This window comes from Aythya ferina (genome assembly GCF_964211825.1).
Source record: "Aythya ferina genome assembly, chromosome: 10".
NCBI classification, from domain to species: Eukaryota; Metazoa; Chordata; class Aves; order Anseriformes; family Anatidae; genus Aythya; species Aythya ferina.
Genome location: NC_140306.1, coordinates 1,087,071 through 1,114,986, shown reverse-complemented (window position 1 = coordinate 1,114,986; position 27,916 = coordinate 1,087,071). Strand labels below are relative to the sequence as shown.

At 41.7% G+C, this 27,916-nt stretch overlaps 1 protein-coding gene across 7 annotated transcripts in view; it reads left to right on the top strand.

The window, feature by feature from the left end:
* The window catches only part of GRM7 (glutamate metabotropic receptor 7), a 263,150-nt gene that overhangs the window by 168,728 nt on the left and 66,506 nt on the right, over positions 1-27,916 (top strand). For 6 of the 7 annotated variants that reach the window (XM_084530369.1, XM_084530366.1, XM_084530365.1 and 3 more), the window contains exons 6-7: positions 10,988-11,188; positions 16,907-17,046. In XM_084530369.1, the coding sequence (XP_084386495.1) occupies positions 10,988-11,188; positions 16,907-17,046 (341 nt within the window). Of the gene's footprint in view, positions 1-10,987; positions 11,189-14,230; positions 15,219-16,906; positions 17,047-27,916 lie in introns of those variants that run through there. The other variant, XM_084530370.1, reaches the window with a different exon arrangement.

Sequence of the window (27,916 nt, the reverse complement as noted above, 5' to 3'; positions counted from 1 at the left end):
AGTGACATGCTCTGACCTGACATCTTCCTTCCCTCTTCTACAAACTGAAGTAAATCATGCATCAGAAAAAGCATTAGCTTTGAATTATATTGCTAGTAGGAGAATCTTAATGTCCCACTGATGTGATAATATTATGAATGATCATCATTATTTTAAAATTTGATTGGTAATTTGTAATGCAGCGAGGTACTAGGCTACAGGCCATCGGTTTCTGACAGCACTTGTGCTGCTGAGCACTGGTGGGAGGCGCGGGAGGCTCCTGCTCCTCATCCAAGCCCTTGCATGTGGCAGGGAGCAGCTGATGGGGACGCACTTGGATGATGAAGAAAAGCCTCTCCAAGAGCATGTCCTGTGGGCAGCTTACCTTTTAACACTGCAACTTTTTGAAGTATTTCCACAACCAGGACTTTTAAGTTAATGTAATTTCCAGTTATTTAAGCATGGAAAATATTGCCCCAATTGGAATGGATAGATGTAGGATGAAAACATGTAAACTAATTTAGCATACTGTATCTTATTTCTAGACAAGATTAAATGCCACATATTGTTGTAATTAACACTGTTTCTAGAAACTGACTGACTTTGACGTGGTTCAGGGCATGATCCAGTGCTGCCACTCTGTGCTGATGCCAAGAACACCTGCATTGTTGTGTGGGTTAATCTCTGTTGGGATGCAGGCCATTTCAAAGCAGCATGGATGTGAACAACAAACAGCCGAGCCGATTGCTTTTCCCCAGAGAAGAGAAGGATCGATGCTGTGTGAGACAAATTGTGCAGCTTCAGCCAGGTGCTGCCATTTGTGGTTGCCCAGGCCCTGGAGCAGCTGCCTCTGCCCTTGAGGGGCTCTGTGATTTGCTCTCAAGGACACTTCATCAAACTGCACGGGAAGTCCAATGCAATCACTTGAAACAGCACAATAGTGCCAGGTATTGCTTTTAGACAGTTTGCTGGTTTACTTCTTGCTGCTCCAATAATGCTAGGGACATGAAAACGGGTTTTTGTGTGCATATTGTCATGATCCAGCTTGTATGTAAGTTGCAAATGGTTATTGAAATCAAATATGCAGTGCAGAATATTTCATGCCACGGCTCCCTGCCTCTCTGCAGACAGCCACGCCATGCCTGCAGGTGGCCACACTCCATGGGCGCTCCCTTCTGCAGTACCATCATCTGCACGGGTGGGTGTGGAGAATTTCCTGCACCAGAGGAAGCACCTGTGCCCACGTATATGCAAAAGAAATGCAAATAGTTTGAATACCCAGAGGCATCAGCTAGAGGCCCTGCATTTTTAATGAACCGCCTCCTTGGCACAGAATGCTAACAGAAAAGGAAATTGCAACACTTGACTGTTTTCACTTATTAAACATAGCTTTTAATTCAGACGGCTTTACACTCAAGGAGACTTAATGAAGTGATAGAAGGGTGATGTCACCTTGGATGTCATCTATCAGGATGTAGATTGCTCAGAGAGCTTTTCTAATTATCTGGAAGTGTAATCAGTCTGCAGGCACAGCCCAGATGATGGCTCAAACAATGACTTACTCTAAAGAAAATGCTGGGAGAAAGCTCCCTGCGAGCCGAAGTGACAGAAACTTAGCAAAAGGGTTTGTAAAAGAGAGACTGTAGTTCTTTAGGGCTTGGGTTGGAACAGGAGAACATGCCTCAGAGGGACCCAGCTCTACCTGCCCATGCAGCACAGGCGCTGCTGGCGTTTGGACGTCCCAGGACCTCTGTGGGCTCTCTGTGTGTCCTGCTCTGAGCATCCTGCACCTCAGGTGTGAGAGCCCTGGGTGAGGAAATCCAGGTGCTGCGCCACGCGGGGTGCAGACACCTACACCTGCCCATCCCAGGATGTCTCTGGGGCAGGGGGGAACACCCAGATAGCTTTGGCAAACCATTCAGTTAGCTGTGATCCTGTTTAAACTGGTTCATAGATGGGATTTGTTAATTATTATTATTTATTTTGTTGTTGTTGAGGTTAAGGAAGCTTATGGCAATATCCTGTCTCTTTTTTCACCACCAGTCAAGATGGCTTGTACTATGGAGCCATATGTTTGGGAAAGAAAAATAAGGAGAAACAAAGGATGTGGCAAATGGCTAAGGATATCAGAACATTATTTATAGTTTGATCACAGCAAGTGATCTAGTGCATTAATAGATTGGCAATGTGCAATTTACTATGGAAAGAAAAATAGTTCTCAAAATGCCATCAAAATCCCTCATCTCAGGAAAAAACAAATTCTCTGAAATGTTTCAAGCAACGTAATGGCATATGGCCAGTATCTAAAGCATTTTTTTAAACAAATGCCAGGAGCCATGGTGTGCGTGATTCACTTTTTATGAGATCAGCTTTATGGTATTCATTAGGTCTAACATCTCTTGGACTTCAGGATGGCAAAAGACCTGCACGGTTTGGTGTGCCATATAAATTGTGTCAGGGAGAGGGTCTGAATTTAGACTGATTGCCACTGGTGGTACGGAGGGCTGCGAGAGCAGAGGGTGCTTCTCAAGGTCTGGAATGACACGTTATGTAAATGGGTCTTTGCTGTCTCTGAGATGCAAGGGTGAAAGGGGAGCCCCATCAGAAAGCTGCCCGGTGCTGGGAGGGGGCAGCAGGGCTCTTCTCAGTACCACCTTCCCATCAGTGATACAGCTGCTGGAGATAAATGGGTATCTCTGTGCCTGGGCCCTACATCAAATACGAGTAGCTCCTCAGGCAGGTTTGGGAGGGTCCAAACTAACTGCAACACATTTTTCTTCTGTCCAAGAATCTCTGGTTTGAAAAACCTTCTGCCTCTTGAGGGTGGGCTTGACATAAGCCTGCCTTGAAATGCACCTCCAAGGGTGCACAGGACTGAAGAGTTCAGTAAGTTCAGCTATCAGTCAACTTTCTGTGCATCAACACATTTATTTTTTTTTCCCCTGTAAAACGGAGGAACTGTATCTCTCTCTGTAAAGCCATGATGGACAAATTGACATACTTGTAAGTGCTGTGGTTGAATGACGAAGACTAGAGGTCCAGGCTCTGTTGCTATTCCTCCTGCTGATTTCTTGTCATAGAACAATTTAAAACTATATATATATATATATAGATTTTTTTCCAAATATTGACCAGTGATGGTACATTCTTTTCTGCCTGCCCAGGTCCTTTTATGATTGCCCATCATTTATAAGAAATCCTGCCTAGACAGTAGTCCTGGACTGTCGTCTAGCTCTAAGCAGCAGCAGTTCATCAAGGCACTGACAAGCTTTAAGTATTTCTGAAAGGTTGGTGGCTGTGAATCCCATATTCAGATCACAAAACAATTTCTCATCGGCCAAATTCTCCCCTCAAGTACCTTTCCCAGTTGCCATAGGACACAGCAGGATTTACACAGCTGTGTCTCAGGGTGGATTTTGTCCCAGGATTTTGTGGTGTGTGATTGATGATGTAGGCAAGAGCAAGAAAGCTTTTGGTTAGCACTTGTTAGAGACATGACTGCATTTTCTCCTCCCAGCTCCAAGGTATGAAATGCACCCATGTGCGAGGTATATCGTATTGCAGTGCAGAAACTGTAAAGAGTAAAATTTATTTTCTTTTGCTTGCCCTGCTAGCTATGAATAAGGTTAAAGGGCAGACCAGGATGGAAAATTTATCTTCTCAATTACATCCTGTGTCCTGATGCTGGTAAATAAGTGCTCTGGGTAGTTATTTTTCTGCTTTGCTAGTATGGCCTGCTCTTCTTTTCTCAGTATGCCTGCATAATATTCCCTTGCCACTGAGTTGCTGATGTGAGTTTTTGCAATGTTTCCATTGACAACTGCTGCTGTCTTTTCTTCTTTCTAATGCTGATCGTCTTTCATGTCATATGTTATATTTGTTAGAGGGTCCCTCTGAAACTGCAATGTTTAAGAAAAAAAGAGGAGGGGGGGGGAAATCCAAAACATCTCATGAATGAAACTATGTTCTCCATTAAACTGCTTCTTATCAAGTCCAGCTCATCTTCAGATGACTCCTTTGAGTTCTCTGGCCCAATACAGCTGTAGCTCAGAGATCATGAGGCGTACGTGAGGTTGCATGGTCAGGGAAAGTTTGACTTCAATTTGAAACCATGGGTTTCAGTTCTTTGTTCTCATAAGACACTGCATAGCATCTTATTTTGTAAATACTTCAACAGTCTTTGGTACGTCTAAACATACCAACACTGACACCCGTGAGAAAGAAAAATCTTATTTTTTTTCTGAAAAATGTGATGTGTTCAGGAGCAAATGAACCATGTCGTGCACTAGTGTGTAAGTTGACTGGCTATTTGCAACTATTTCTAAACAGAATATTCTTCTATACAGTATTAGATTGTCTAAGTATGCATTAAAACTTAATGACCTATGAACTTTCAATTCAAAAAGTTAATCTCATTTAGCATCATAGTACTTCAAAACATGTAAACCTGAAATTCCTAAAAGAGTCCTTCAGTGCTTGATTCAGCCAACGTTAAACCAACCTTGAAGATTTTATTCTTGGGGTAAACCAGTTTTATTGTTTTCTGAACTCTGTTAGATTTCTGAAATATATTTCTTAGCAATGCTTATATTTCTGGGCTTTCAAGATGATTTGACAGCAAAGCTCTGTGATTCAATGACTCTATCCTTGCTATTTACGTATATTCATTTATTTGCAAACTGTATTTTTACCCAGGTGCTTAAATATAAAGGTAGCTCCAATTTCAGACTTCTAATAGTTAAGCAGTGCTTTTTCTATGCATTTACTTGATCCCTGATTTCACTGGCAATTATTGCTGCAGGGAGATTTCTTCATTTGCACATTAGCACGTTAAAGCTGTGAAGTGTCTGTGACTTACATCACCATTGGCTAGCCCGGTGCTGATTTTTTATGGCTGTAGTACTTCAGCATTGAGTATAAATGACATCTACTGCAGATGTTTTAATAGGAGTGCTGAATGCACAGCAACATCTTGAGTAAGAAAGGTCAGTTTTCTAATCTAAAATCTATTCTCTTAGATACACATACACACCTGAGAACAGAACTGTTACAGTGGGCTGAATCAGTGTAATTGAGAAAAAATCATGATCTGACAGATGGAAGTGGAAGTAGCTTCACAAAACTCATTGCATGAAGTCTGTCTGCAGACTGCTGCAGACTGGGGTTGGCAGAGGAGCAGGCCTCCTAGCCTGGCCTCCGTGGCCCCAGAGACCCCAGCAGTAGCCACCATGGCTGCTGAAGTTTTGCCTGCTTTCAGGCCCCAGCCACTTCCAAGATTTTTATGATACTGAGGGATAAGCATCGTTTCAAACACATAGAATTAAAGATTTCACTAGTCCCTATGTCATGGATTATTATTATGCTCCTTATAATGTGATGATGTTATTTCTGCTGCTGGGATAGTCACGTTTCAGGTGGTGCTGCTGGGCTGTGCTTTTTTGGGCTTTGCTTATGAGTGAAGTCCAGTTGCAGCACAGGACTTTTCTGTTGTTGTTACCCTAGTAAGGAATGCATTGTAAGGCTGCAAGAGAGCCTGGTTTCCTAATTTTGATTAGGGAGTATTAGCTGTGTCGGCATAGTTAAAGCTGGCTACATTCACTTTTGGTGGGTTTTGGTGACTTAATCACTGAGTACAGTTGTATCTCCCTTTATATATCTTATGGTGATGTCTGACAGCAGGTCAATGTGTGCTAACTCAACAGAACCCCCACGCATTCCAGTTATAAAAGTCATCCCTGCTTGTTATCAGCACAGAGTAACTGGTCTAATTTCCACTTGTTACCTCTCCCTGTCAGAGCTGCACGAGGCAGTAGAGCTGTGTGGATCTGGGACGTTACAGAGGAGGAGCTGGAGACATGGCAATAAGGCACAAATGGGGTGCACCAGCACAAGGGAGGGTGCTCTCTTGTCCAGGGCTGTGCTGCTGCCCGGACCCTCCCTTCTGCCACTCACCATCGCATGCAGGAGGTGATGTTTGGGCTGACGTTTTCTCCTAGCACGGAAAGACATTGTTCAGTTAGAAGTAGAAACTTGAAAGTTCATCTGATTTCCCCAACAAACTCCATGGGGATTGAATTGATGGTGTTGAGATAAAGGCTTTTGTCTATAATGAGATCTTCTGAATTAGGATGGGCCGGATAGACGACTGTAACTACATAGCAGTATTATTGGATCTTGTATTTCTTTGTAAAAAGACAATACATGGATTATATTGCAAAGAGTCCTGATTGTCATACTCCTCATGTTTAAATTACAATATTTACTCTAGCATATTGTTAGCTTTTCTCAAGCTCTAGTATTCAGCTACTTTCAAATAAAGATCTTATTTGGAGAAGCCTCAAGATTTTACAGCTTCTGTGTGTACAGCAGTGCCTGTGCCGCGTGCGAATATCAGAGGAGTAATAGCTCTGATCCTGTTCTGGAGAGCCCTGGGTGTAGGTACTTGTCTGTTAAGATGGATCTGCTTGCTCTGTGCTGTTGTGCCAGTTTCTGGAGAGGCACAAGCACAGCAGCAGCTGCACTGGCTGAGCTCTGTGCACTGAAGCCTCAGTGCCGTTAGGGAACAGCACGTATGGGCACATAAAGCTAAGGCCTGGTCCTTCAGGTGCTGCAGCACGGCCATCCCTTCGCTCACAGGCCTCAGGCTGCTAAATGTGCTGTCGTGTGAAGAGTGCCTGTTTTTCTGCCAGCACTGAGCCAGCTGCTGAATTCTGAGTTGTACAAGTAATGGCTGCTCGCTCAACATTGCGAGCATCCCGCAGCCTTTAACTTCTGTCTCTTGTTAATGATGGCTGTCACCGGGTCCTCAGCAGTATTATTAAATAAATTCCTTTGAGAATGTGTTTAATCCTCCAGAAAATAAGCTGATGCCTGCATTCATCTGATATAAGCACTGAAGAATTGGGATTTTGATGTCTGTCCATTGTATGAATTGTGTGTCATAAAAAAGTCCTTGCAATGCTATTTACACTTCACATCATATCCCCTACATTCGTGAGTATCAGTGAAGAGTCCAGAAAACTCAATTGAAGGAGACAACGTGAAAAACCAAGCTCTCATCTCACTTCCTGCGCAAGGAAGCGTTAAGCCTTGCGTTTGTGGTGGTGCAAAAAGTATGACCAGGAGTTCTTAAACTCCTTTCATTTCTGTCATCTGAAGGAGATCGTGTGAGAGGACTTCTTCATCACCGTATTCTTGCTGCTCTGTTGTTCCCCTCACCCCCTTTGTTGCAGTATTTTTCTCTTGTGAAGATTTGCCTGAAGCAGGAGACCAAAGCTGTTCAGTCTCTTAGGAATCACAATGATGAGCACTTGAGACTCTAGTGGGAAGTGAGGTTAAATTATTTGTCATCACCTTCAAACAGATCTTTTGGAAGCAAAAAATGCTCATGTCAATAAATTGCTTTTGTGTTTCTTCCTTCTCCTGACATCCCAAGGTACTTCATTTCAAATCCATGGTACAAAAGTGCATTCTCTTGAAATCACTTTGTGTGCATGTGTCTCAGGTGTCAGCTACTTCATTGTTGAAGAAAATAATGTTATTACGTGGCTCCTGAAGATCACAAAGCATGTTGGGTTTTTTTAAGCATGCTTTAAGTAACAGGGACACAAAGAACAGAAGACTTGCACATCACAGTGCAAATGAACTTTGTTTCCCTTCTGTGCTGCTTGGTGTCTTCTGATCACGAGTCGTCACTCTGTTTCTTGCTGCACCCAACACCTGAGTTCATCAGTGCTGAAGCTGCTGGTATGGCTGCTTTTGTCTGCAAGAAGCTAATGGCTTCTGTGGATTTCTTTCTCTTCCAGGAATAATTAATAATTGAATTTGTTTACAGTCATATACACAGCAGCTATTCCTAAAGCATGGGGTGTAACTTTCTGCAGATAAAGACAGCAAAATACTTGCCAAAATAATGCTGAAATTGGAAAATGAAATGTTAAAATTCTGTCCATCCTGTTGGAGAGCAGACCTTGGGCCTGACTTGCTGCTTGCTGCTTTACTGTGATGTTAGTTTGGTGTGAATTAGAGGAAACGCTAGAAAGCCCGTTAATTTGGATATTTTATTTTAGTAATAAAGCCTGAAGGCTATTTGACATGTAAAACATGGCTATTGATTTGAAGGTGTTTTTGTTTTGTTTTTTGATTTTTGCTAGATCAAATTTAGGCCAAACTAATTGCACTGAAGTCCTTTTCTTTAAAACATAATTCAATCTGTGCTTGTAAGAACGATAGTATACTCTTTTTCATGTAAGTTCTCTAATTGTATAATGAAATTCATGCTTGCCTTTCTGGGTGGGTAGTTGTGTTTGACTCCCTAACTTGACTGGACACAAATCCTGGATGTTTAATACTCAGTTAAATGGCTATTTTCAGTAGAGGCGATTCTTGTTACTGGAAATTCAATTAAGATTTTCAAATCTAGTTAATTTCTTTGATTTTTGTGCTTTGAAATTGTTAATGTAGCTCTTTTTTTTTTTTTTTTTCTTTTAAGTGGATCTTGCTCAGGTTTCTTGTACAGTTACCTTCACTGCTAAAGGTTTTCTTTCTGCTGTGTATTCAGCTGTGCTTCTGGAACTTAATATGCCTAATCAGTATTGTTTGTGTGCAGAATTTAAATCCTAGATTCTCTTCCCTTGGCATGCATTTCTGTTGCATTGCTAATTTGGTTATGTAGCTGAGCTGAAACCACTTAAAAGCATTTTGCTTGTCAGGGCCTGGAAATGTAATAAGGTCTGTAATCAATGAGAGGGGAGTCAAATAATGAAAAGGACAGTATGTGAATCTTCACAGGCTGGAAGCTCTCACCCTGCTGAATTATTTGCAGTATTTCAATGTTTCCAGCATTGTAGTTGAAATTTAAAATTAAAGGGCTTTGGTAGAGGGAATGTCAACCCAAATTGCTAGGTTGGTAGTCTGAGACTTCAGTGCTGCAGTATGGTAATTAGGGAGTGAACCTATGAATGTGAAAAGGTGTAGATAATTAAACGTGTTCATATAGGGGGTTATATTTTTGCTTATTTTCAGCCACATCACTCTTTTGGACAGGTTTAGATATTTCTTGTGTTTGTAGTATCTCTGTAAGAAGGTGGTGATCTCTGCTTGTTAATAATTCTGGCCCACCACCCCTACACTCAAAGAAGGAAAAAAAGATTGTTGGGACTGATGGGTTTCTGGCAATGTAGGTCAGTTTTGGGTGTCTAGTCCTTCAGTGTCTCCAGGACAGGAAGGCATGGTGCAGAGGATGTGAGCTGCTGCCTGGTGCTGGCTGTATGAGAACACGGCACTGCTCTGCGGGGAGGTGCTCAGGACGCAAAGCTCTGCTCCAGTAAAGCTGTAGTTCAGTAGCATGGGAGGCAGAGATGCAAACATACTAGCAGCAACAGGAAAATGGGCTTCTTGCCTCTGCTAAAATCATTAGTTCTCAGTCATTAACAACTTGATTTCCTTTTCTGATTGGTATCAATCAGCTAATTTAAATTCACTGGTCCCTATTTCTAATTAAGGATGTTACAATGGCATCTTTCCCATTTCTATCCCCCAAGTGAACACTCACTTTGAAAGTCCCTAAAATATCTGCAAGATGATTCTGAGGGTAATCTCTTAGTGCTGCTGGCAGTGCCCAGACCTACCAGTACTGCGGGAGGGAGATCAGGGCTGATGTGAGGTTGGAAAGTGTCATGCTGCAGGTGGAACAAGTGGGCTGCAGTGCCCACGTGGAAAATAATAGATTGCACTTCTGCTGCTTTCATTGATGCAGCTCAGAACACTTAATGAGCAGTAATTATGTTTCACAAAACCCTGGTGAGATAGGTAAGTATAATCACAAGTTTGGCAGCTGGACAGATTGATCTATGCTGGTGTTACTCAGCCAAGGTAAGATGAGGTTCTAGCAGACAATTCAGGAAAAAAAAAGTCACAATTCTTAACCCATTGTGAATTGTTTTAGATTCTGAAAATACCATTTGGTTTGCTAATTAATTGCAGAGGCACCTGGTTATCTGCTCCTACAACAATAAAAACAAGAAAGCTGTCTTATCATCTGGTCTTACCATCACATCACCACGTGATGCTTTCATCTCAAGTCCGAGAGTGAATGTTTTGGGCACAAACATGTTACTTAAAGTATGACATTCACCTTTGTCGCTGCTATAGAGTTTTTTTGGGTCTCTGTGGTTTAATTTCTGCATTCCCATGTTCCATCTGCAAAATGCTTCCCCTCTCTCAGACTTTTTATGCATTGGCCCATTGGATGAGAATATCACTGAGGGTTTGTACTTTCTACCACGCTGGGTGCTGCGGTGATAAAGAAATGACTTTCAAAGCACTGCTTTCCCCCAGTTGCAGTTCAGATTGCATTAAGGGTTTGGATTCCTTAAGTCCTCAGCTGCTAAAATATTTTAAAAGCAATCAGTGGATTCTAAAGGACGTTTCAGTCTCTGCAGGTCTGGGGAAGAGGGGTGCATAGTTAACACAAACATACTGAGCTTCCCCACGGTACGTGAATAGCAGGCATGTGTGCTCGATTCTCCTGAGCACCCCTTTGGTTGCATCTGAAGTGATTCTTTCTTCCCTCAATCTGGCTCTGTCTTTCAATTAGAGACTGGGATTTGAAACAGAACAAAACATTAGACTTTAAAATACCAGCTGTGCTTTATTTTAAATGCTTTCTTCTTTCAAAGACGTACTTTGGGAGCGTGCAGAGCCTGGTGTTTTCTCTGTCTCTCTGAGATGGTCCCAGTGGGTTACGGTTTTGAGTTTGTGATTATGGGAGGATTTGTTTCTCTGGATTATGGTAAAATAACTTAAGAAGTGTTGATGATTCTAATATGAAGAAAGAAAGGTGACTTTTGTTTGTTTTAATTAGTAAAATCATAACTCGAAGTTTTGCATTGTATTGCCTACAACACATTTCTTAAATGGGCCCCAAGAGGGTTCATTTGTACCTGGCATCAGGCAAGCACTGCTCCTTACTGTCCTCTGTGTGTGTGTGTGTGTCTCTAACATGCAGGGCAGGAGCGAATTGGCAAAGACTCGCACTATGAGCAGGAGGGGAAGGTGCAGTTCGTGATCGATGCCGTGTATGCCATGGCGCACGCGCTCCACCACATGAACAAGGACCTCTGTGCCGACTACCCGGGGGTCTGCCCCGAGATGGAGCATGCGGGAGGCAAAAAGCTGCTCAAGTACATCCGCAGCGTTAACTTCAACGGTGAGCTGAGAGACTGCTTCCTCGGTAGCCTATTGACCTGTCTTTTTTTTTTTTTTTTCATTTAATTTCACTTCATTCAGTTCAGATTAATGCTTTTTTTTAATAGCTTTGCTAGAGTTTGTGGCAGAAGACTGTGTTTATTTAGTGTCTATTTGAAAACATGTTTTAGCCAAGGCAAATAGGCTACTCCAGCACAGAGACAGAAATTGTTGCCTTCCAAAGCCTGTCATTTCCTAGGGGAGAAATAGCTAAGTAAATGCCTAAGTTTGTCTTTGTTACGCCCATTTCTCTATATTGTTTCCTCTACTTGGAGAAAACTAACTGGGGGAAATTCTGGTACCCTGAGCCCAACTTAGTTCCATGCTCAAGAGAAGGGGGCTGATAAAGCACAGGTCCGTTTGCAGAATTGGAACTATAATTTAGACAGAACAGTTACTCCAGCCTTCATTCCTCTGGTAAGTATTTAGAGGAGATGAAACATCCCAGGAATGAGGATGGGGCAACTTTCTTTTTGCTTATCACATATCCGTCAACTCCTTCCAAGGGGGCAGTGGTGGTTGCAATACCAGCCCTAAGTTTCATACAGCACATTGGGCTTTCATTTATTTTTTCCCTGCATTGCACTGTATGAACCAGGCCTAAATACATGTATTAGCAAAATTTCTCTGCCTCTGTATGTTTTACTGTAATTTTATTAGTTTCATTAACAAACACTCACCTCCAACTAGAGACAGCAGAGTAGATCACTTTCAGAGGTAGCATTACAAACCTAATTTCATTTCCCCATCATAAACCTTGCTAATGTACATACCAGGAGCTCTGACTGCTCTGTCCTATTTCTGTATAAGGTTAGAGATCTGAGATTTAACCAGAAGTTAGACCTCCAAATATATATGTAAAACAGATTTAGGAAAGCACTGAAAAAATATCCTTTTGAAACATGGGAGGTAGCCAGGGGTGTCGCTGCCTCGGAAGAAGAGTTTGTGAAAGCTTCGTATCCTCTTTGGACAGTGTGCAGAGGTGTTTCTTGCCATAATCTAGTAATAAACATTTTTATTAATAAATGTAAAGCTCACACACAACCAACAGGACCTGAGAGACTGAACAGTATGCACACAGATGGTATTTCATGATCAAGTTTGGTCGCTTGTGCCAAGGACATTTTTTCATTCCTGTATAAACAACCCTATGAAAAGCAAGGTGAATATCAGGAGATTGTAATTTCCTTCCTTGAAGCAGTGGTGTTAACTACAGCCAGGAGCAAATTTTGAGATGAATAATCTGAGAAGGCCTGAAGAGTTCTTCTACCTTCCTCATTGTGGAAGTTTTTTGTTTGTTTGTTTTTGTTTTTTTCTTTCCCATAGGACAAACTCATATAGAAGCACAGCATTATTTAAAGCATCATGCCATGTCAGTTTTAGTGCTGGAGGACAGGTCATGGATCATCATTAGAGAGTTCTTGCATATACAGATGTTGAATATCCATCTAGTTATTTTAACAGAGCTGAGAAATAATTTGAGAGACTGGGTGCCCAGTTAATTTTGCCTACTGCCTAGCTCCAAGAATTAGTTTATTCTGACTTTGTTTTCCTTATTTCTGGTTTGTTTGTTTATGTTTTTTTTTTTGGGTCAGGATTTTAAAAGATGACTTTTTTTCTCAATTTCTGATTGATTTACATTGCCATATGGTGTTTTTCTTTGCTTGTACACACGTAACTCACATCTAGCACAGGGACTTGAAATTACCATTCTCCTTCCCTCCAATGGAAAAAAAGCAAATGACTAAGTGAAAACAGTTTTAAAACTTTTAAATCTCTCATGGCCATCTAGCCTTAGCCATTTCCAATGGGAAAAGAACCACTTCCTTTAAGGTTTGGTATCCAGGTGTGGAGTTTAGCCTTTTCTTGTCACATTCAGAGTGCCTGATTGCTCATGGGTTTGCACACCCATGCGCGGTGTTCAGCTGCAAGCCTTTTGGGGCTGGTTCCTGTGACTATGGAGAGAGGTTTTGTGGATCCTGCTGCTTTTCCATGTCATATAAAAGTAAATTCCCAGAGTTGCTGTGGGTTGATTCAGCCATCCCAGGGGCACAGGATAAAAAACCATCATACAACTCGCCAGCCAGCCAGAAAAATGCAGAGGGATGCGGGAATAGAAGCTGTGCGAGAGGCTTCTGCAGGTCTGGGTGGTGTAGTGCTGTTTCGATGAAACCGGGGAACTCTGGGGATGCTGGTGCCCACATGTTCCTCGGCTGTCACACTGCAGCTGGGCTACTGGGCTTGCTTCAGCTGTCTCCATTTTAACCTTGCCCTTACCCTGCCCTTCTCTGGGTCACCAGTGCAGCCATTGAATTCTTCTTGGGGACAGGGATGGAAAACATCAGTTAGTCTGTACTTAAAATCCTGTTCCTACTAGTCTTCTACCTCAGTCTGCAGTAAAAACAGAGTAGAACAGTGGGAGTGTTTCGCACAAATTGTGAGCCAGAGAGGGAAAAATGGAGCCCATTTTCAAGCATTGTGAGCCCATGAGCTCAAGATCCTCTTTACATGTAATAGATTTCTTTGTGACTGTGCAGCTGGAGCCACCCTGCATGTACCTGCTTCTGGAGCCTTTTCCTTGCACAGGTAATGACATTCATGCAGAAAGAGCTCAAGCAATCTTTAATGAAGAGACTGGATTTGTACTAGGAGCTCAGTATGAATTTTGATCTTGTCACATTATCTTGAGAACAAAAAGCCCCAAAATAGGGAAAATTTAAAACCCCAAGTGCTTATGCAGTGAGATGCTGAAAATCTCACCGTGCAAAGTGGTGCAGAGTGTCCCCAGTGAAAAAGGTAAAGGCTTTGTTACTTGTGAGCCCTTCAGGTCCTTAAGCTGCAGTCAGTGTGAACTGAATAATAAAGAAACACCTTAGCTAGTCACACCTGGCTAGCACCCTGTCCTCCTCCTGTTAATTCATTTCTCATCTTGTGGTGATTAAGAGATTGAATTCATACAAATTCAGTCCGATCCTGTGTGTTTTTTTTCAAATGCATCCTGCAGGTGAATGTGTGTTATGTACTCCCCATCTGTGTAGTGCGAGGACAGATTATTTGTTGGGAACTGAAGATGAATTAAATTGTCACAGCCTCTGAAGGAGCAAGAAGCTGCAGCCTGCAGGCTACTACTCAGTTTCTGAAGTGCTTGCTGGAGCTGTAACAAAACTCGTACAAATCCTAGCAGGAGGAAAATAAAAACAACTCATCAACCATATATTACAATAATTATAAGATCAAGAAGTCAAATAATAAATAGGATCATTTTTGAAAATCCTTTCGTCTCCGCAATGAGGCTTTCCTACATACGTATTATTTTCCTGAGTGCACAAAGAAGTGGAGCTGCAAGGAGAGACTGAAATGCTGGAACAATTTTTAACCAGGACAGAAGTGGCAGGGTCCCTGCAGAAAGAGCACTGAAACATGCACCAGAGCCCACACAAAGGTTAAAGAAGGTTTGCACTTACGAAGCAGATCCTTGGCTGGGAGTCCAATTACTCCAACTTCAAAGCTGGAAAATGGGAAGCCTCTGCTTGACTTCTGACCTGAGATTATCACAGTTCTTTGTGGTTCCATAGCTAGTCGTCTTCCCTGCCGATCCCTGACTTTTCACAGACTTTTTTTCCTGTAAAATTTTAAAGCATAAATGGTGACAGACCTGAAAACAGCAACAGGCATTTCCTGCTGACTATCAAGTATCCATGCATAAGGCTGGTGTCCCAGGGAGCCGAGCTGGGGAGGTGACCCAGCACCTGATGCTGGGTGGTGCTGGCTGCAGACCTGCAGCACCCAAGCCCACCACTGCTGTTAAATGCTGACATTTAAAATAGGCCCTAAAGGCTGTCTGCATGCAGCTGCACAAACAACTGGCAGTAACCTACCCAGAGTTTTACTGCTTCCCCAGAGCACAGTAATATGATGTGCAGTTGTGATCACTTCTTCATGTCCAGGCTGGCTTTTGGTCAGAATGGGACTAAGAGGGGCAGCCACAAACGTCTGAGGTGCGTTTTGGGAGCGGCGCTTGAGCTCCTATACTTTGAATTGTACTTTCCTTTTTGTCAGTTCTGTGAGGGAAGGGAAAAAAAAAAAAAAAAAGAGAGAGAAGAAAAAAAAAAAAAGGAAAGAAAAGGAAAAAAAAAAAAAAAAAAGCTTAACTAATAATATACAACCTTTTAAAAGCCATGATTAGCTAAATCCCATTTACCATTTGTGCTGACTTTTAGTATGAGCCAAGGAATTACAGCCAGTCCTCCTTATTCCTTCTAAGTGTTTTCACTGTAAGTGTATTCTGGCTACATTAATCTGTAATGACAATTAAATATTGGCCTTGTGCTCATAAGGAACCTGGGAGGAGAGATTTCAGTGGAAGATTTTCTGAGCTAGTCTTTCAGCTGAGTCTATATCTGATCTTGGAGGCTTGCAGGATGGGCAGGAAAAAATCTACCAGGGCTGGAGCAGAATCTATGCTAATTTACTCCCTCAAATCTTCTTTTGCTCACTGGAATTCAATGAAGAATGGGAATCATGAAGAAAACCATAATCTTAAAGTTCAGTGCTACTACAGGAGAGATTTTTCATTGCTTTAGGGGGAAAAAAAAATGTTACACAGAGGGAGGAAGCTTTGAATATAGAGATACTGGAGCATTGTCATAATCTTCAATCTTGACACAATATTACTCTACCACCCTGAAACCTATTTTAATGCATCTCAAAATAAATGTCAGCCCCGAAGTTTTCACCTAGATTGCTGAGGAAGTGCAGCAGTGACTTGAATTCTCATTTAGGAAAAGATTCACATCTAATGGCATGGTAATTAAGATGCAGCTGCCCTGGTGAGCACTTGCCTGTCTTAGGACCAGGAATGGTTTGTGCCAGCACCGAGTGATCAGAGCTGAGGCTGGCTCTGCTCAGCACCAGGTGTGGAGGAAGGGTGGGGGGATCCTTGCCTTGCTGCTTGCCCTGCATTTCATCACACATTACATGTAGTTACCTTGGTATGTGGCGGATAAAGCTAATTCAGCATCATGATCCTGAACAGCTCCCGACCAAGACACTTCTCAGCCTGTGTCAGAATCACGCGACCCACATAAAGGAGCACCCAAGGAACGGCCTTCCTGTAGTTTTGTCTGTGCTTTTCCATCCCAACCGCATGCTGATTACAGGCATAAGAACATATTGTGGAGGAGGAAGCTATTTCTGGATGCCAGTCAAGATTCACTAGACCTGGGCTGACTTCTGACAGCAGTATCTCTCAGAAGCAGATGAAACGTTTTCTGGGGGGAAAAAAAATCATTTAGAGGCTCCATTCACAGGCGTGATTTTCACTAAAGAACTCCCTAAGGAAAGAGAGATGGGAAGGGAGGCTGGAGGGCAGGAAGAAAAGCCTTCTGATATTTCTTGCTGTGTGCAAAGCTTGAGTGAAGTAAGGCTGATTTAGCTTTGCCCTGTTTTATTTTCAGTCAGTGGGTTTGGGCAGTGGTAATTAATCACCAGCAGAGGGCTAAGATTATTCCACCATGTCCAAAAGTATCTGGTTTAGGTGGTTGGGGTGATAGATAACCTTTGCCTGAAATACATTGCCAGTCTGAAAACTCTCAACCTTGACTAAATAAAATAGCTATCGTAAAGCTTTGGCTATTTTTTTTTTTTTTTGGTTGGATTTTGTCTCGTTTCCTTCCCCCAGGTAGTGCTGGCACTCCAGTGATGTTTAACAAAAATGGTGATGCACCAGGACGCTATGACATCTTCCAGTACCACACCACCAACACCAGCACCCCAGGATACCGCCTCGTCGGCCAGTGGACAGATGATCTCCAGCTCAATGTGAGTCCTTTCTATTCTTTACTTTTTTGTTTGTTTGTTTTCTTTCAGTGGCAGTCACTAAATGGTCGTTTTATTTTTTTCCACCATGCAAAACTTAATCTTTACCATTTCTTTGCAGCTACGTAGTACTTTATTTTTTGCATTGTGTCATCTTTTATTTTGTTCTACAACCTTTTCTCTGTGCTGTGAATACCAAAGCCCCTCAGATGAATAGGGACATTAGGCAGTCATGCAACTTTTATTACTTCTGCATGTCCAAAGTCCCTAGTTGTCAGCTTGGAAAATCAACCAGTAATGCCTTGCTGTTTGAAACCGTTTGTAGATGCTCTTCGGTTTCTCTAGTTTTAGGAAAGCTAAAACTATGTATTTTTTGGATGACTCGCCTTTCCTGTACTACTTTCAAGCAAAAGATATCTGTATGAACAAGATGTACCTTTTGTAATGATGAGCAAAAAGAGGGGAAAAAGAAATAAAAATAAAAACAAGGATGTAAGAATAAGTGATCAAAGATTCAGTAGACACTTCAATGTTGCCCAGAAGAAACAAATATGACTGTTAGCTGAGGAAGCTGGAAACTCTTTGGGAACTCTTACAAGCTCCATCCACGCAAGGATGCTCTGTGACAGGCTTGTGGCCTAGGCCTGTGTAGGTCTTGGTTCAGGCTTTCTGCCTGATTTTGTGCAAGTTACTTGAGCCTCATATACCTGGAGAAGATGTGCCAGTTTAACCATATAGCTCTTTGACCCCTCATAGATAGACACTAAAGCACAAAGACAATACTTTCCGTTCAATTTGACTGTTTTGCAAATTGCTGAAGAAATACCAATTCCTACGAAAGGGTTTTCTGGTTTTGGTCCAAGCTCCTCCTGGGGTTGTACCAGGTCCTTCTCCAGCTCTGGTCTGGCAGTGCCCATCCTGGCTCCTTGCCAGCCCCACAGCTGGGTTTCCTGTGGGGAGTGGGTGCAGGGAAAGGGAAGGGAATGCTATTTCTGTGGGTTTCACGTTTTGATGCTCAATTTGAGACAAACTTCTATATTAACTTATAATTTACAATTCTTTTAGCAAAAATATTAATAATTTATTAAATAAATCTTTATATAAACTACACACCCAGATTCATTAAAATTTAAAACTAAATTAATGGAGTTTAATTTGTATTCCTGATGTTGTGCTAAATGTTTCCATAAAATGCTTTCCTCACCCTCATATCCCCATGGCTACAGTGTTAAGTCAATAGTTGAGGCTGGCTCAGTAACTTCCCTTCTACTCACTTACGGGTCCTAGTTTCTCACCAGAATCCCCAGGGGATTAATATTGCTATGACAATCCCTGCATGTATTTTCTTACAATCACAAAGAAAACTGTGGAGTTTAGAGAAGTCAAGGATGCACTAAAATAGCTAAACAAAATAATAGCTGCTATTAAATATGTCCCAGGAAAAACTGCTGAAGGGTACAATTTGCCTTTAGTAATTATGTGGGGCTAACACTTCAGGATATTATCCCAATTCTCATTTCTTTAATACCAACAGAAGAGAAACAAAGGATGTGATAATGTCTGCCTTTATTTGTTACTCTGTAAAGCACGTAGAGGTTGCCCAATAGAAGGGAATAGAAATATTAATATTAATATTGCAATAGAAATGCAAGAGGTTGGCTGACCAGCTGTGTTACCTGGCTGACTTCTACAAATGCAACTTGCAGTGCTTTGAGGTACCTGAAGAGGACAACACATCCCTCCTGGAGGCACTGATGTGCCTGAAGGAGACAGAAATGGATCACTCCTACAGGAGCTGGGCATTCTCATGGGAAATTTGGTGGTATTGCTTCTTTCTCTATACAGAGTTAACTCAGCAGGTCCCTGTTTTATGTTTTCATATACAAACCTCTGCAAATCCTTGAACTGTCAAAACACAAATGTAGTAGGAAAAAATCCCTGTGAAACTGTTGAATCTTGCTTTTCCAAGGATTTGTCTTCTTCATACTCTACCACAGCAGCATTCTCTATCATGTTCCCTGTGACTCCTTCCCATACTTGTCTCCACAGCTTCTCTGCAGTGCCTGAACTCCCTCCCACACTCCTATATCATTTGCTGTGCAAGCAACAGCCTGTATTGTGGCTGTCTTTGAATTATACATACGCCAGCTGGTCGGCTGGCAGGCCGAACCGAAGGGGGAGAGAGAAGTTCAGTGCAGGTGGGTCTTTCTTCTAACTATCCACTGCAGACACATCCTTCAGAAACCTCTGCTTGTATCAAATACATTTCAAATTGGCCAGCAAGTTCTGCGAGTTCAAAAGTTATGAGAAAGGAAGTTGGCGCAGACAGATGGCTGGGCAGACAGTATGCGCATATGTTCCACTTCCTTCAAATTTTGTCTGGAAATTATAGCAAAATTTAGGAATTCCCAACAGATGCGCAGAAAGCAAATTTAAGTAAAACTAATCCTGCTGTTAATAATTACAGTTAAAGATGTAGTTTACACAAGGGTATTGACCAGAAAGTAGACTGCTGTCAGATTTGAACAAGCAGGCATACTGGGTCAGTCTCTTGCATTGAAGTGAGTGGCAGATATCCATTTGACAAAAAAGCCAGTTTGGGCCCTTTTGTTCCACCTCTACCCTGATTTCCTATTTGCTATTGTCGAGCTTTTGGGGGTTCATTAAACACCAAGGTTGCTCAAAGTGTGCAGTTTGTTGAGTGGCTCGGCCCAGGTTTGGCTGTGCAGCGCCATCAAGGCTGCTCCAAGAGCAGGCTGGAGAGACCCATCCCCAGAGCTTGGGCTCTTGCACAGGAGTGCTATCCAGCTCCATGATCTAGGACCAAATGAGCTGTGGGGGTACCGAGGCCCTGCACAGAAGACTGAAAGTCTTGGCTGAACATTCTCTGTGCGGGAAGTGCTCTTGGCTCCGATGTGTGGCAGGCACCCGGCTGAGCTGTGCTGCTCTTGTGCTGTCCTCCCGCAGCCTGGGGCATGGTGGTAGGCAGGAGGCTCTGCTTCACCTCCACGCTTGCCCTGGTGAGCAGGGAAGTGGTTACAGGACACCTATTTATCTGTCATTAGAGAGGGGTGTCTTCCTAGAGCAGCTAATGTTTTCTTCCAGTTCTTCTAATTAACGCTGTGCTTCTAGGCTATTCGTGTTTGCATAGGCTGCATCGTGTTGTTTTAATTGTGTTGACATCTCCAGCTCGTCGGGTGTGCTCTTCCAGCTCAGCGCTATAGCTCGTAAAGGTGCCACTGGGTTGCCTGGGTGCTGATCTGAGGCTGCAGCACATTTTCAGGATGACTGAGGAAAGCGCATCCTCAAATGATAAAGAGCAATGGTGGAAAACGTTGTCCTTACTGCTGTTACTGTGTTAGAGGGGATTCAAGTAGCTTTAACCTGAAATACGTTTCTCTTGCAGAGCATCAGGAGAGGTTGACTGTTAGCTCCAGATGAAATTAAAATGTCTCTAATTTGTTTGCAAATAGAAACAAAAACATATTAAAGATGCCTAAACACTGTGTGCAGAGCTGAACAACAACAAAAAAAAGATCGGTATTGTTTTAGAGATGTGCCCCTGAATTGTAAATTGTTCAGTAACATTAAGCAGTGTACAGCTTGAAACGTGACTGCCACTTAAATGGAGCCTTTTGTGTGCAGAGTCAGGAAGGCTGGCTGCTTGGCAATTCCTAGCTCTTTTTATAATTTCCTCCAGCAATAAGTGATACATTGCTGCAATCTTTCTAAACAAGTGCTTAGAAGATTAATAGTATTGATAATTATCAATATGGTTCCATAAACATGTACATTACACAGATCTAACTCCTTATAAATCCTGGCTCATGTTATATAGTGCAAAGGAAATCACTCCGTGCTTATTAATAACTCCCTCCTCCTTGGGGAAATAGCTATGCTAGGTTATTTTCTTCACTGTAGGTTCAGGCCAGTATTTTAGAGAAACAGAAAGACAGGGGAAAAAAAATCAGTCTTGTTTTAGAAAAAGTCACATTCATGTACCTCAGTGTCTCTGGTCTCAGAGCAAACAAGGTGCTTCAAGCTCACTGGTCAGCTTTCACCCTACAGCGAGAGAAGCCAGGGAAGGAACAGGGAGCTGTCCCTGGCCTAACGGGAGGATTGCAAAGCAAGCAACTGCCAAAGATGATGCAATTTCTACGCTGTGATTCTTTTTTTTCCCCACAAATAGAAATATATTAAGTAACTTCATAATCATCTGTGCAATTTATGCAGATCCTACACACTTCACCAACTATTGAAGCTACTTGTGCTCAGACTAATCCGAAAACGTCTCTGTTACAGAATTTGAAAATAAATGTTATGAATAGCAAGCTAATGAAAAGAGTAATTAAATGTCTAACCTTCTGCTGAGAGACCTATACGTACCTGATATTTTTGGTAAAATATCCAGAACAGCAATTGGATCCAAGCAGCTATTCAGTGAAGCTTGATGCTCAGCAGTATTCTGCCAACAGATGGCATTTTTCTAAAATAATGTGTTGAAATTTCTTTTCATTGTTTTCTGTGTTTTGTTTTTGCTTGCAGTAGAGCATGTTCAGAGCAGATGTATTTTGCAGAATATTTTACAGCAAAAGACGTGTCTTTCTGGAGCATATGCAAATTTCAGTTCTCTGGAAGCCTGGGATTTCACCAGTTCTGGTGGAAGGGGAGCAAAAGGGCACATATCTGGCCAGTTAGAAGTTTTTGCTTCAAATAGCAAGGGATGAGAGTTCCACCACCAGTGATTTAGGTTAGTTTTGAGGATTTTCATACATTTTAAAAAGAATGTATTTGACCTATTTTTTTTAAGTAGTTTATCTGAAATTTAAAAATAGAAATATGACCTTTCCCAACCCAGAAAACTTGAGCTTAATTTCACCTGAGTAAATTTGTGTGCAACTGAAAGCACAGTTACGATAGCATTATCAGGACTAGCTCCTGCACGTATGTGATACATAATTGCAAAACCTATTTGCAAACATATAAAAAGTGTTTATATGCATTTATGTGTGTCTATACGGGTGGTTGGATATACGTGCACAGCCCTTTGTCGTATAGAATCCATAAGATTTCTGTTGGTTTGCAACATGCAACTGAGCTTAAAATCATGCTTTAAAGATTGCGACAAGATGGATAGAAATTGGTATCAATTTCCTTTCTCATTTCAGCTATTGTCACATAAACTGGCCCTTGTAGTGTCATTTCCCATTCCTGTTACAGACGGTAATGAGTAGCTGGTACAAAGATGATGCATCTATATTACAGCCTGCAGACTGAAATCTTGTGAGATGATGGGTTGACAGGAGAGATACATTATTCAGGTGTCAGACAGACTCATTACGCAAATTCAGCAAATGAGGTCGGGGTGCTATTAAAAATTAAGATTTTAAGTATTAAGTATGATTAGTATGTTTTGTTTTCATGTGTCACTGCAGAACCTTAAGCTTTCAGCTGAGGCAGACACTTGCTGAAAATTACCACAATTTACATTTTTAATGAAATTGGCTAAAGCCTTAGATTTAATTAACTCTACGTTATAGTATGTTGACATATACGGAGATGTGATTGTATTCAGCAATAACTGGCTTCCTAATAGCTGAAAAAATATGAATTATTTCAGTGACCAGTGCCTCATTACATTTTCAGGAAGTAACTTCATCTGGGCTGTTCTTCCTTATAGCAGCGTTACTCAGTCTGTGCCATTCCTGATGAACTGAAACTGCCCTTAGTTCTGATCCTGAACTGGGGCTATGTTCCATAACACCTAAATGCAAGGCTTTCTATATTTTCTCAAGGCATACTTTGGAAATATTGTATCTAAAAATAGTTAGTTTTATGTTATATTTAAAAATAAATAAAAACTACTACTAATAATAAAATCTTTCACCATTTAGACTTCATTTAGATGAGGTAAAACTACCTGAAACTCTCCTCCCCAGTAGCATTTCTATTCTGCTTTCCTGACCCTGATCCTGTTTCTCCCTTTGCTTTTTAGCATTGCATCACATAGCCAGTGCGTAAAATCTGGCAGTAGCCTCACTTGTGAGGCCACAGGTGCCTGGTTTTATGGGAATTAATTCACAGAGTAAGCACTGCTAAATGCAAAGTCATCCCAGAAAGGTCTGCAGCCCGTTTTCAAAATTCCTTGCTGTAGCTGGGCTTTGTGAGCTCAGCCTTCACTGCACCTTCAGCCAAATTGGGTGTGATCTGGTCAGAAATGCAAAGGTGAGTAACCATATCAGTGTGTTGCTAAAATACATCCTAATTACATGTTTTGGTGAGACAGTTCACCGTGCCCAACATGTCAATAGCTATAATGTACATACTAATGATAAATGTTGTTTATTTTGTTCTGTTATTAAATCCTCTGATCTTTCCTTGCTCATGTCAACCACGACCGGCACAAACACCTTTAATTATCTTAACTTGCGGAATTAATTTTCTCTCAGCCAACTGGAAGGGAATTTTTCAAGCCACTGGCCCGCTGAATGGCCATATGCTTATTCCTCAGTCCTCAGTGATTCCAGATCAGGTGCCTGAAATGTGCAGGAGCCAGCAGTGGGCCCCAGTCCTGCCAGCCCTGCTCTGGAGCCGTGGCTGCAGTGCGGCTTGGTCTGCTCACGGGATGGAACCGAGGTGGGCCACAGTATGGGCTGCAGTACAGACTGTGATACCACAGGTGGCTTTGATGCATTAGGCTTAGAAACTGCTGCTGTAAATAACTTTCATCCAGATGAGGGCAAAACCTGAAAATATGTGCTGGTAACTATGTGAATCAAGCACGGCTTATTCTGTATGACAGAAGAGAGCTAAACAATTTGTTGCAGGTTGTCATTAAGTGCCCACGCATTCTTCAAAGAAAAGTCAGTGCGTGTTGTAATCCAGAGAATCTCACAGGTGTGTCCCCCAGGTTTCCCTAATACACCTGTGCCAAAGTGAACCAGAATTTTTGGGGAGCAGTGTGGTGCTGACAGTGTTAAAGTCCATGCACATGTGGTAGGAAGCTGAGGGCTGGGCCCAGTCACATCAGCAAGCAGCCTGAGTGTGTGCTGCTGCCACCTCCTAGCAGTCCTGTGCAGCTGTCCTGCAGTGAGAGCTCATGAGAAGGGAATGAGGAACCCTGCCAGAGCATCATTTTTTGGTACAGATTAAATAGAGAGAATGTGAACTTTAGAAGGCTTTGATGGGGTTGGCATAAATAGCATAACGGAATGAATAGCTGCACCTCCCGGTCACCTCCGTCTGCAGAACTAGAGAATAACCCCCACATGAGGAGGCTCAGGCCAGTGAGGACCCTTTCCTGGTTGTTACCTGACATACTTGAAATTCACAAGAAAAGTATTTTAAACAAAAGGTTATTCAGTGATTCGAGCTTTCCATTTAGATTTTTGCTATATAAAAGTAGGAAGGCAATAGTTAAATGTTACATCTCACTCTGAAAACTAACTCAGACTTGGAATTAAAGGTGTGAAATGTCATTTTTTCTTTGTTACTGACCCATTTTGCCTAGGTTGTAATGTATACTGCATGAGCTGTGCTACCTTTAGGCAAAGCAAAGTGTATTAAGCTGTATCAGCTTCTGGCGACACTGAGCATCAGTATAATTTTCTTCCAGGTCTAAGAATGTCACAAGGTAAAATGCTTATAAGGATATAAATGCTAAGAGAAACCAAGCTGAGAGAATATCTAAGATATAGCACATATCTTTTCAAAGATCGAGGGAAAATGATAATAACAATAAGGAGCTCATAAAAGCTGTAATGGAAAAAAAAATATATGTATCAGACAACTTCTTGACTTCAGAATTTGCCTCATCTTGTGGTGTTCTCTTAAATGTACAGGAGCCTGTGGGCAGTCAGACTTGCTCTGAGAGCAAGTAAGGTGAGAAATAGAAGGTCAAAAAATAAATAACTTGTATTTTTAAAATAGGTGATGTTTTTGCTCCTGCACATCACTTCTTAAATCCTTTTTTGCAAGTCTTCTGTACTTTTGCCAGCAAAGATGTTTAAGAGCAAATACTTTCCTGGGATTTCTATGGATAATTATGAGTTTTGCTTGCTTTTGGCGGTAGTAATAATGCCAGTTGATGTGTTATTGAGGATTTAGTATTCTTTTCCAATACCTGAAAATGGAAAGATGTTTTCAGTGACAGATGTGTCTTGTTGCATTCGGAGAACTTCATCCAGGCGTGTAGAGGCAAACCCTGTGTCAGTGCCGCTGCTGCTCTGAGCAGGAGGCCAGGCACCACGAGTTGTACAACAGCCAGTGAGCACTTCAGATTTTGCAGTTACCTGCCAGGTAATAAAGTTATCTTCTTAGATCCATTGTGAACTTGTGGGACTTGCACTGGGTGAAAGAGTCCTCTCGGAGGGCTGCTCGCTCAGCTCTTCGGGAGAAAGCACCTGGTGAGGTGCAGGTAATGGTGTAGCCTAATGCAAAGGGCAGCAAGGTTTTACTCTTTGCCTTGGTTGCAGAGAAGATGTGCTCTTCGTATGCAGAACCTGGAAGCAGGAGTACTACGCAGGCTTACAGGCATTTGATCTCAGCTTTAACTTTGTATGTTTGGCAGATCCTCAGCAGATGAGGACTGGTGTTCTCAAGTGACATCCTGGAAATCGGCTGTTTTGTTTCCATTTTTATTTACTGGGTTTGCACGTACGATATTTTAGGGTATTGTATTAACAGATATGAGAACAATTGGCTTAATGCTGTTTTGTAGCCTTAAAACACAATCCAGCTGTGTTCTGTAAAATGAAATTTTAAAACCATACAGATGCACGTGCCAAGGATAGCAGAACGTAATTATGATGATTGCATAATATTGCACTTGTTTTATTTAGAGGGGAATAAGAAATTCTGTAAAGGGTTTTAGAAAGCTCTGCCCACACCAAGACCATGTGAACGGCCCTTAGAGTTTCCAACAATTAAGCAAATTATAAAGGTCTCCAAAGGAGTTCATGCATTGAGTAGGTCAAAAATAATCATTTTTAAAATGTCCCTGAATACTGACTTACATAGAAAATTGATGTGGTTTGCAGCAAGACTATAACATTGGATATATAGCGTGCATTTTAATGTGCCTCAGGCTAATTGTTTGCGTGGTAGGCAATAATGGCCCCAAATAAAGAGCTGAGAAGAGTCTTTAGCCTGCACTTAAAAAAGGCTTTTCCTCAAATTTTATTTGCTTTGTTTTCACTGTTTGTTTGTTTGTTTCTTCTTCCACTCATCTGAAAATGTACTTTTAATATGAAAATGCTGCATTAAATGATTCCCATGAAACAAGCTTGTTTACTTGTTAATTGCACCTTTTAATGGCATGGAGGATGTGTATTTGACCATTAAATGTAGCATCTGAGCATCCAGCTCCCAGTGGTAGCTAGAAATTGTGCCTATAATTAGATATTTTGTTCCATTCTTGCACTGCCTGTCATTTAGACAGGCTGGTGAAGTAAAATACGTAGTATGGAATTCCACCTCCCTTGGCAAAAGCAGAGCTTTGGGTCCCTTTTTCTTTCAGAAAAACAACTGCAAAAGGCAGTACAGGCTGTTCTCCTGGATTTGGAATGCCTCTGTGACTGTAATGCCTTCCATGCTGCTGGGGAGGAGCAGGGGGCAAGAACCCCTGTACTGGAAAGGACATGCTCCGATGGCAGTTAAATATTTCGGGTGCTTAGCTGAAGAGCATAAGTGATTGCTTCCAGTCACATTTTATTTATTTATTTATTTATTTCCCAGAGAGGTGAAAGAGGATGGTGGGAGGGGAAAAGGCAATTTGTTGCTTTACTGCTAATTTAATACGCTGAAATGTGATGAGGCACAAAATTCCTAAGTTTGGCTTGATTAATGTAGGAAACGAAGCTCTGAGTTTATTTGCAGAATTTTAGTGGAACTTATTTGCAGAATTTTAATGGAACTTCAGGAAGACAGAAACATTATTGATGCAATTGGAAGGCCCGTATTTTTCCACACCCAGACCAACCCAGCATCCCCTGTAGCTTTCAAAGCAGTAGCACACCAGGTGCCAGCATTCACCCATCGCCCGCTCAGTGACTGCCTGTCACCAGCCACATCATTTCCCTTTTCCTTCCCCGGTCCCGTTTCAGTGAGCTGTGACTGCAGTCTTAATGGAAGAGTTGCCCCAGGCAAAGCTTAATTAAAGTCCCATCAGCCAGCTCTAATTTTCTGTGTACCAGTTACAGTGGTTGGGACTGATTGACTGAATATAACCTGAGCAAGATAATTTAATAGTATTACTAATGCTGCAGCAATCCAACCGAGGCCTAAAGGTGCTGAGTTTCACTCAGAATTTTGTATATCTTTCATCTTGCTTCCCAAGCCCCTGTGTCATTATGCCATACATGCTAGCCATGATGAGAAAATTACTGTACCATTGATGCTGATTCTTTAAAAATGGAAGACCAGGACCAAATAATTTGACTAGCAAATACTGGTCTTTGAATTGGCTTGGGAATTAGTAGGATAAATAAACTAAAGCATTCTGAGTTGGCAGGCACTTTAAGATAAATGCTATCCAAATCTCACACATGCCATTTGGTACATCTCTAGTTATTGCCCTTTCCATTTTGAAAGTAATATATCAGATTTGGCAGCTGCATTCCTTTTTCAGAACTGTAAATAACAGAAAAAGAAGTTATTAGCTCATAAGCAGAGATAAATAAGCATCAAGGGATAATCCTTTTCTCAAAACCTGGGTAAGGTCAACTCTTGGTTCTACCGTGAAAAATAACTCAGGAAATGAGTCTTGGGAAAAAAGTCAGAATTTCTGGATTTGTTTCTAGGTGCCTCTGTCATCCAGTCTTGTTGTTTGGGACTTAAACTTGCTAATTGCTGAGTGTTATGAAAGTGTTAGAAA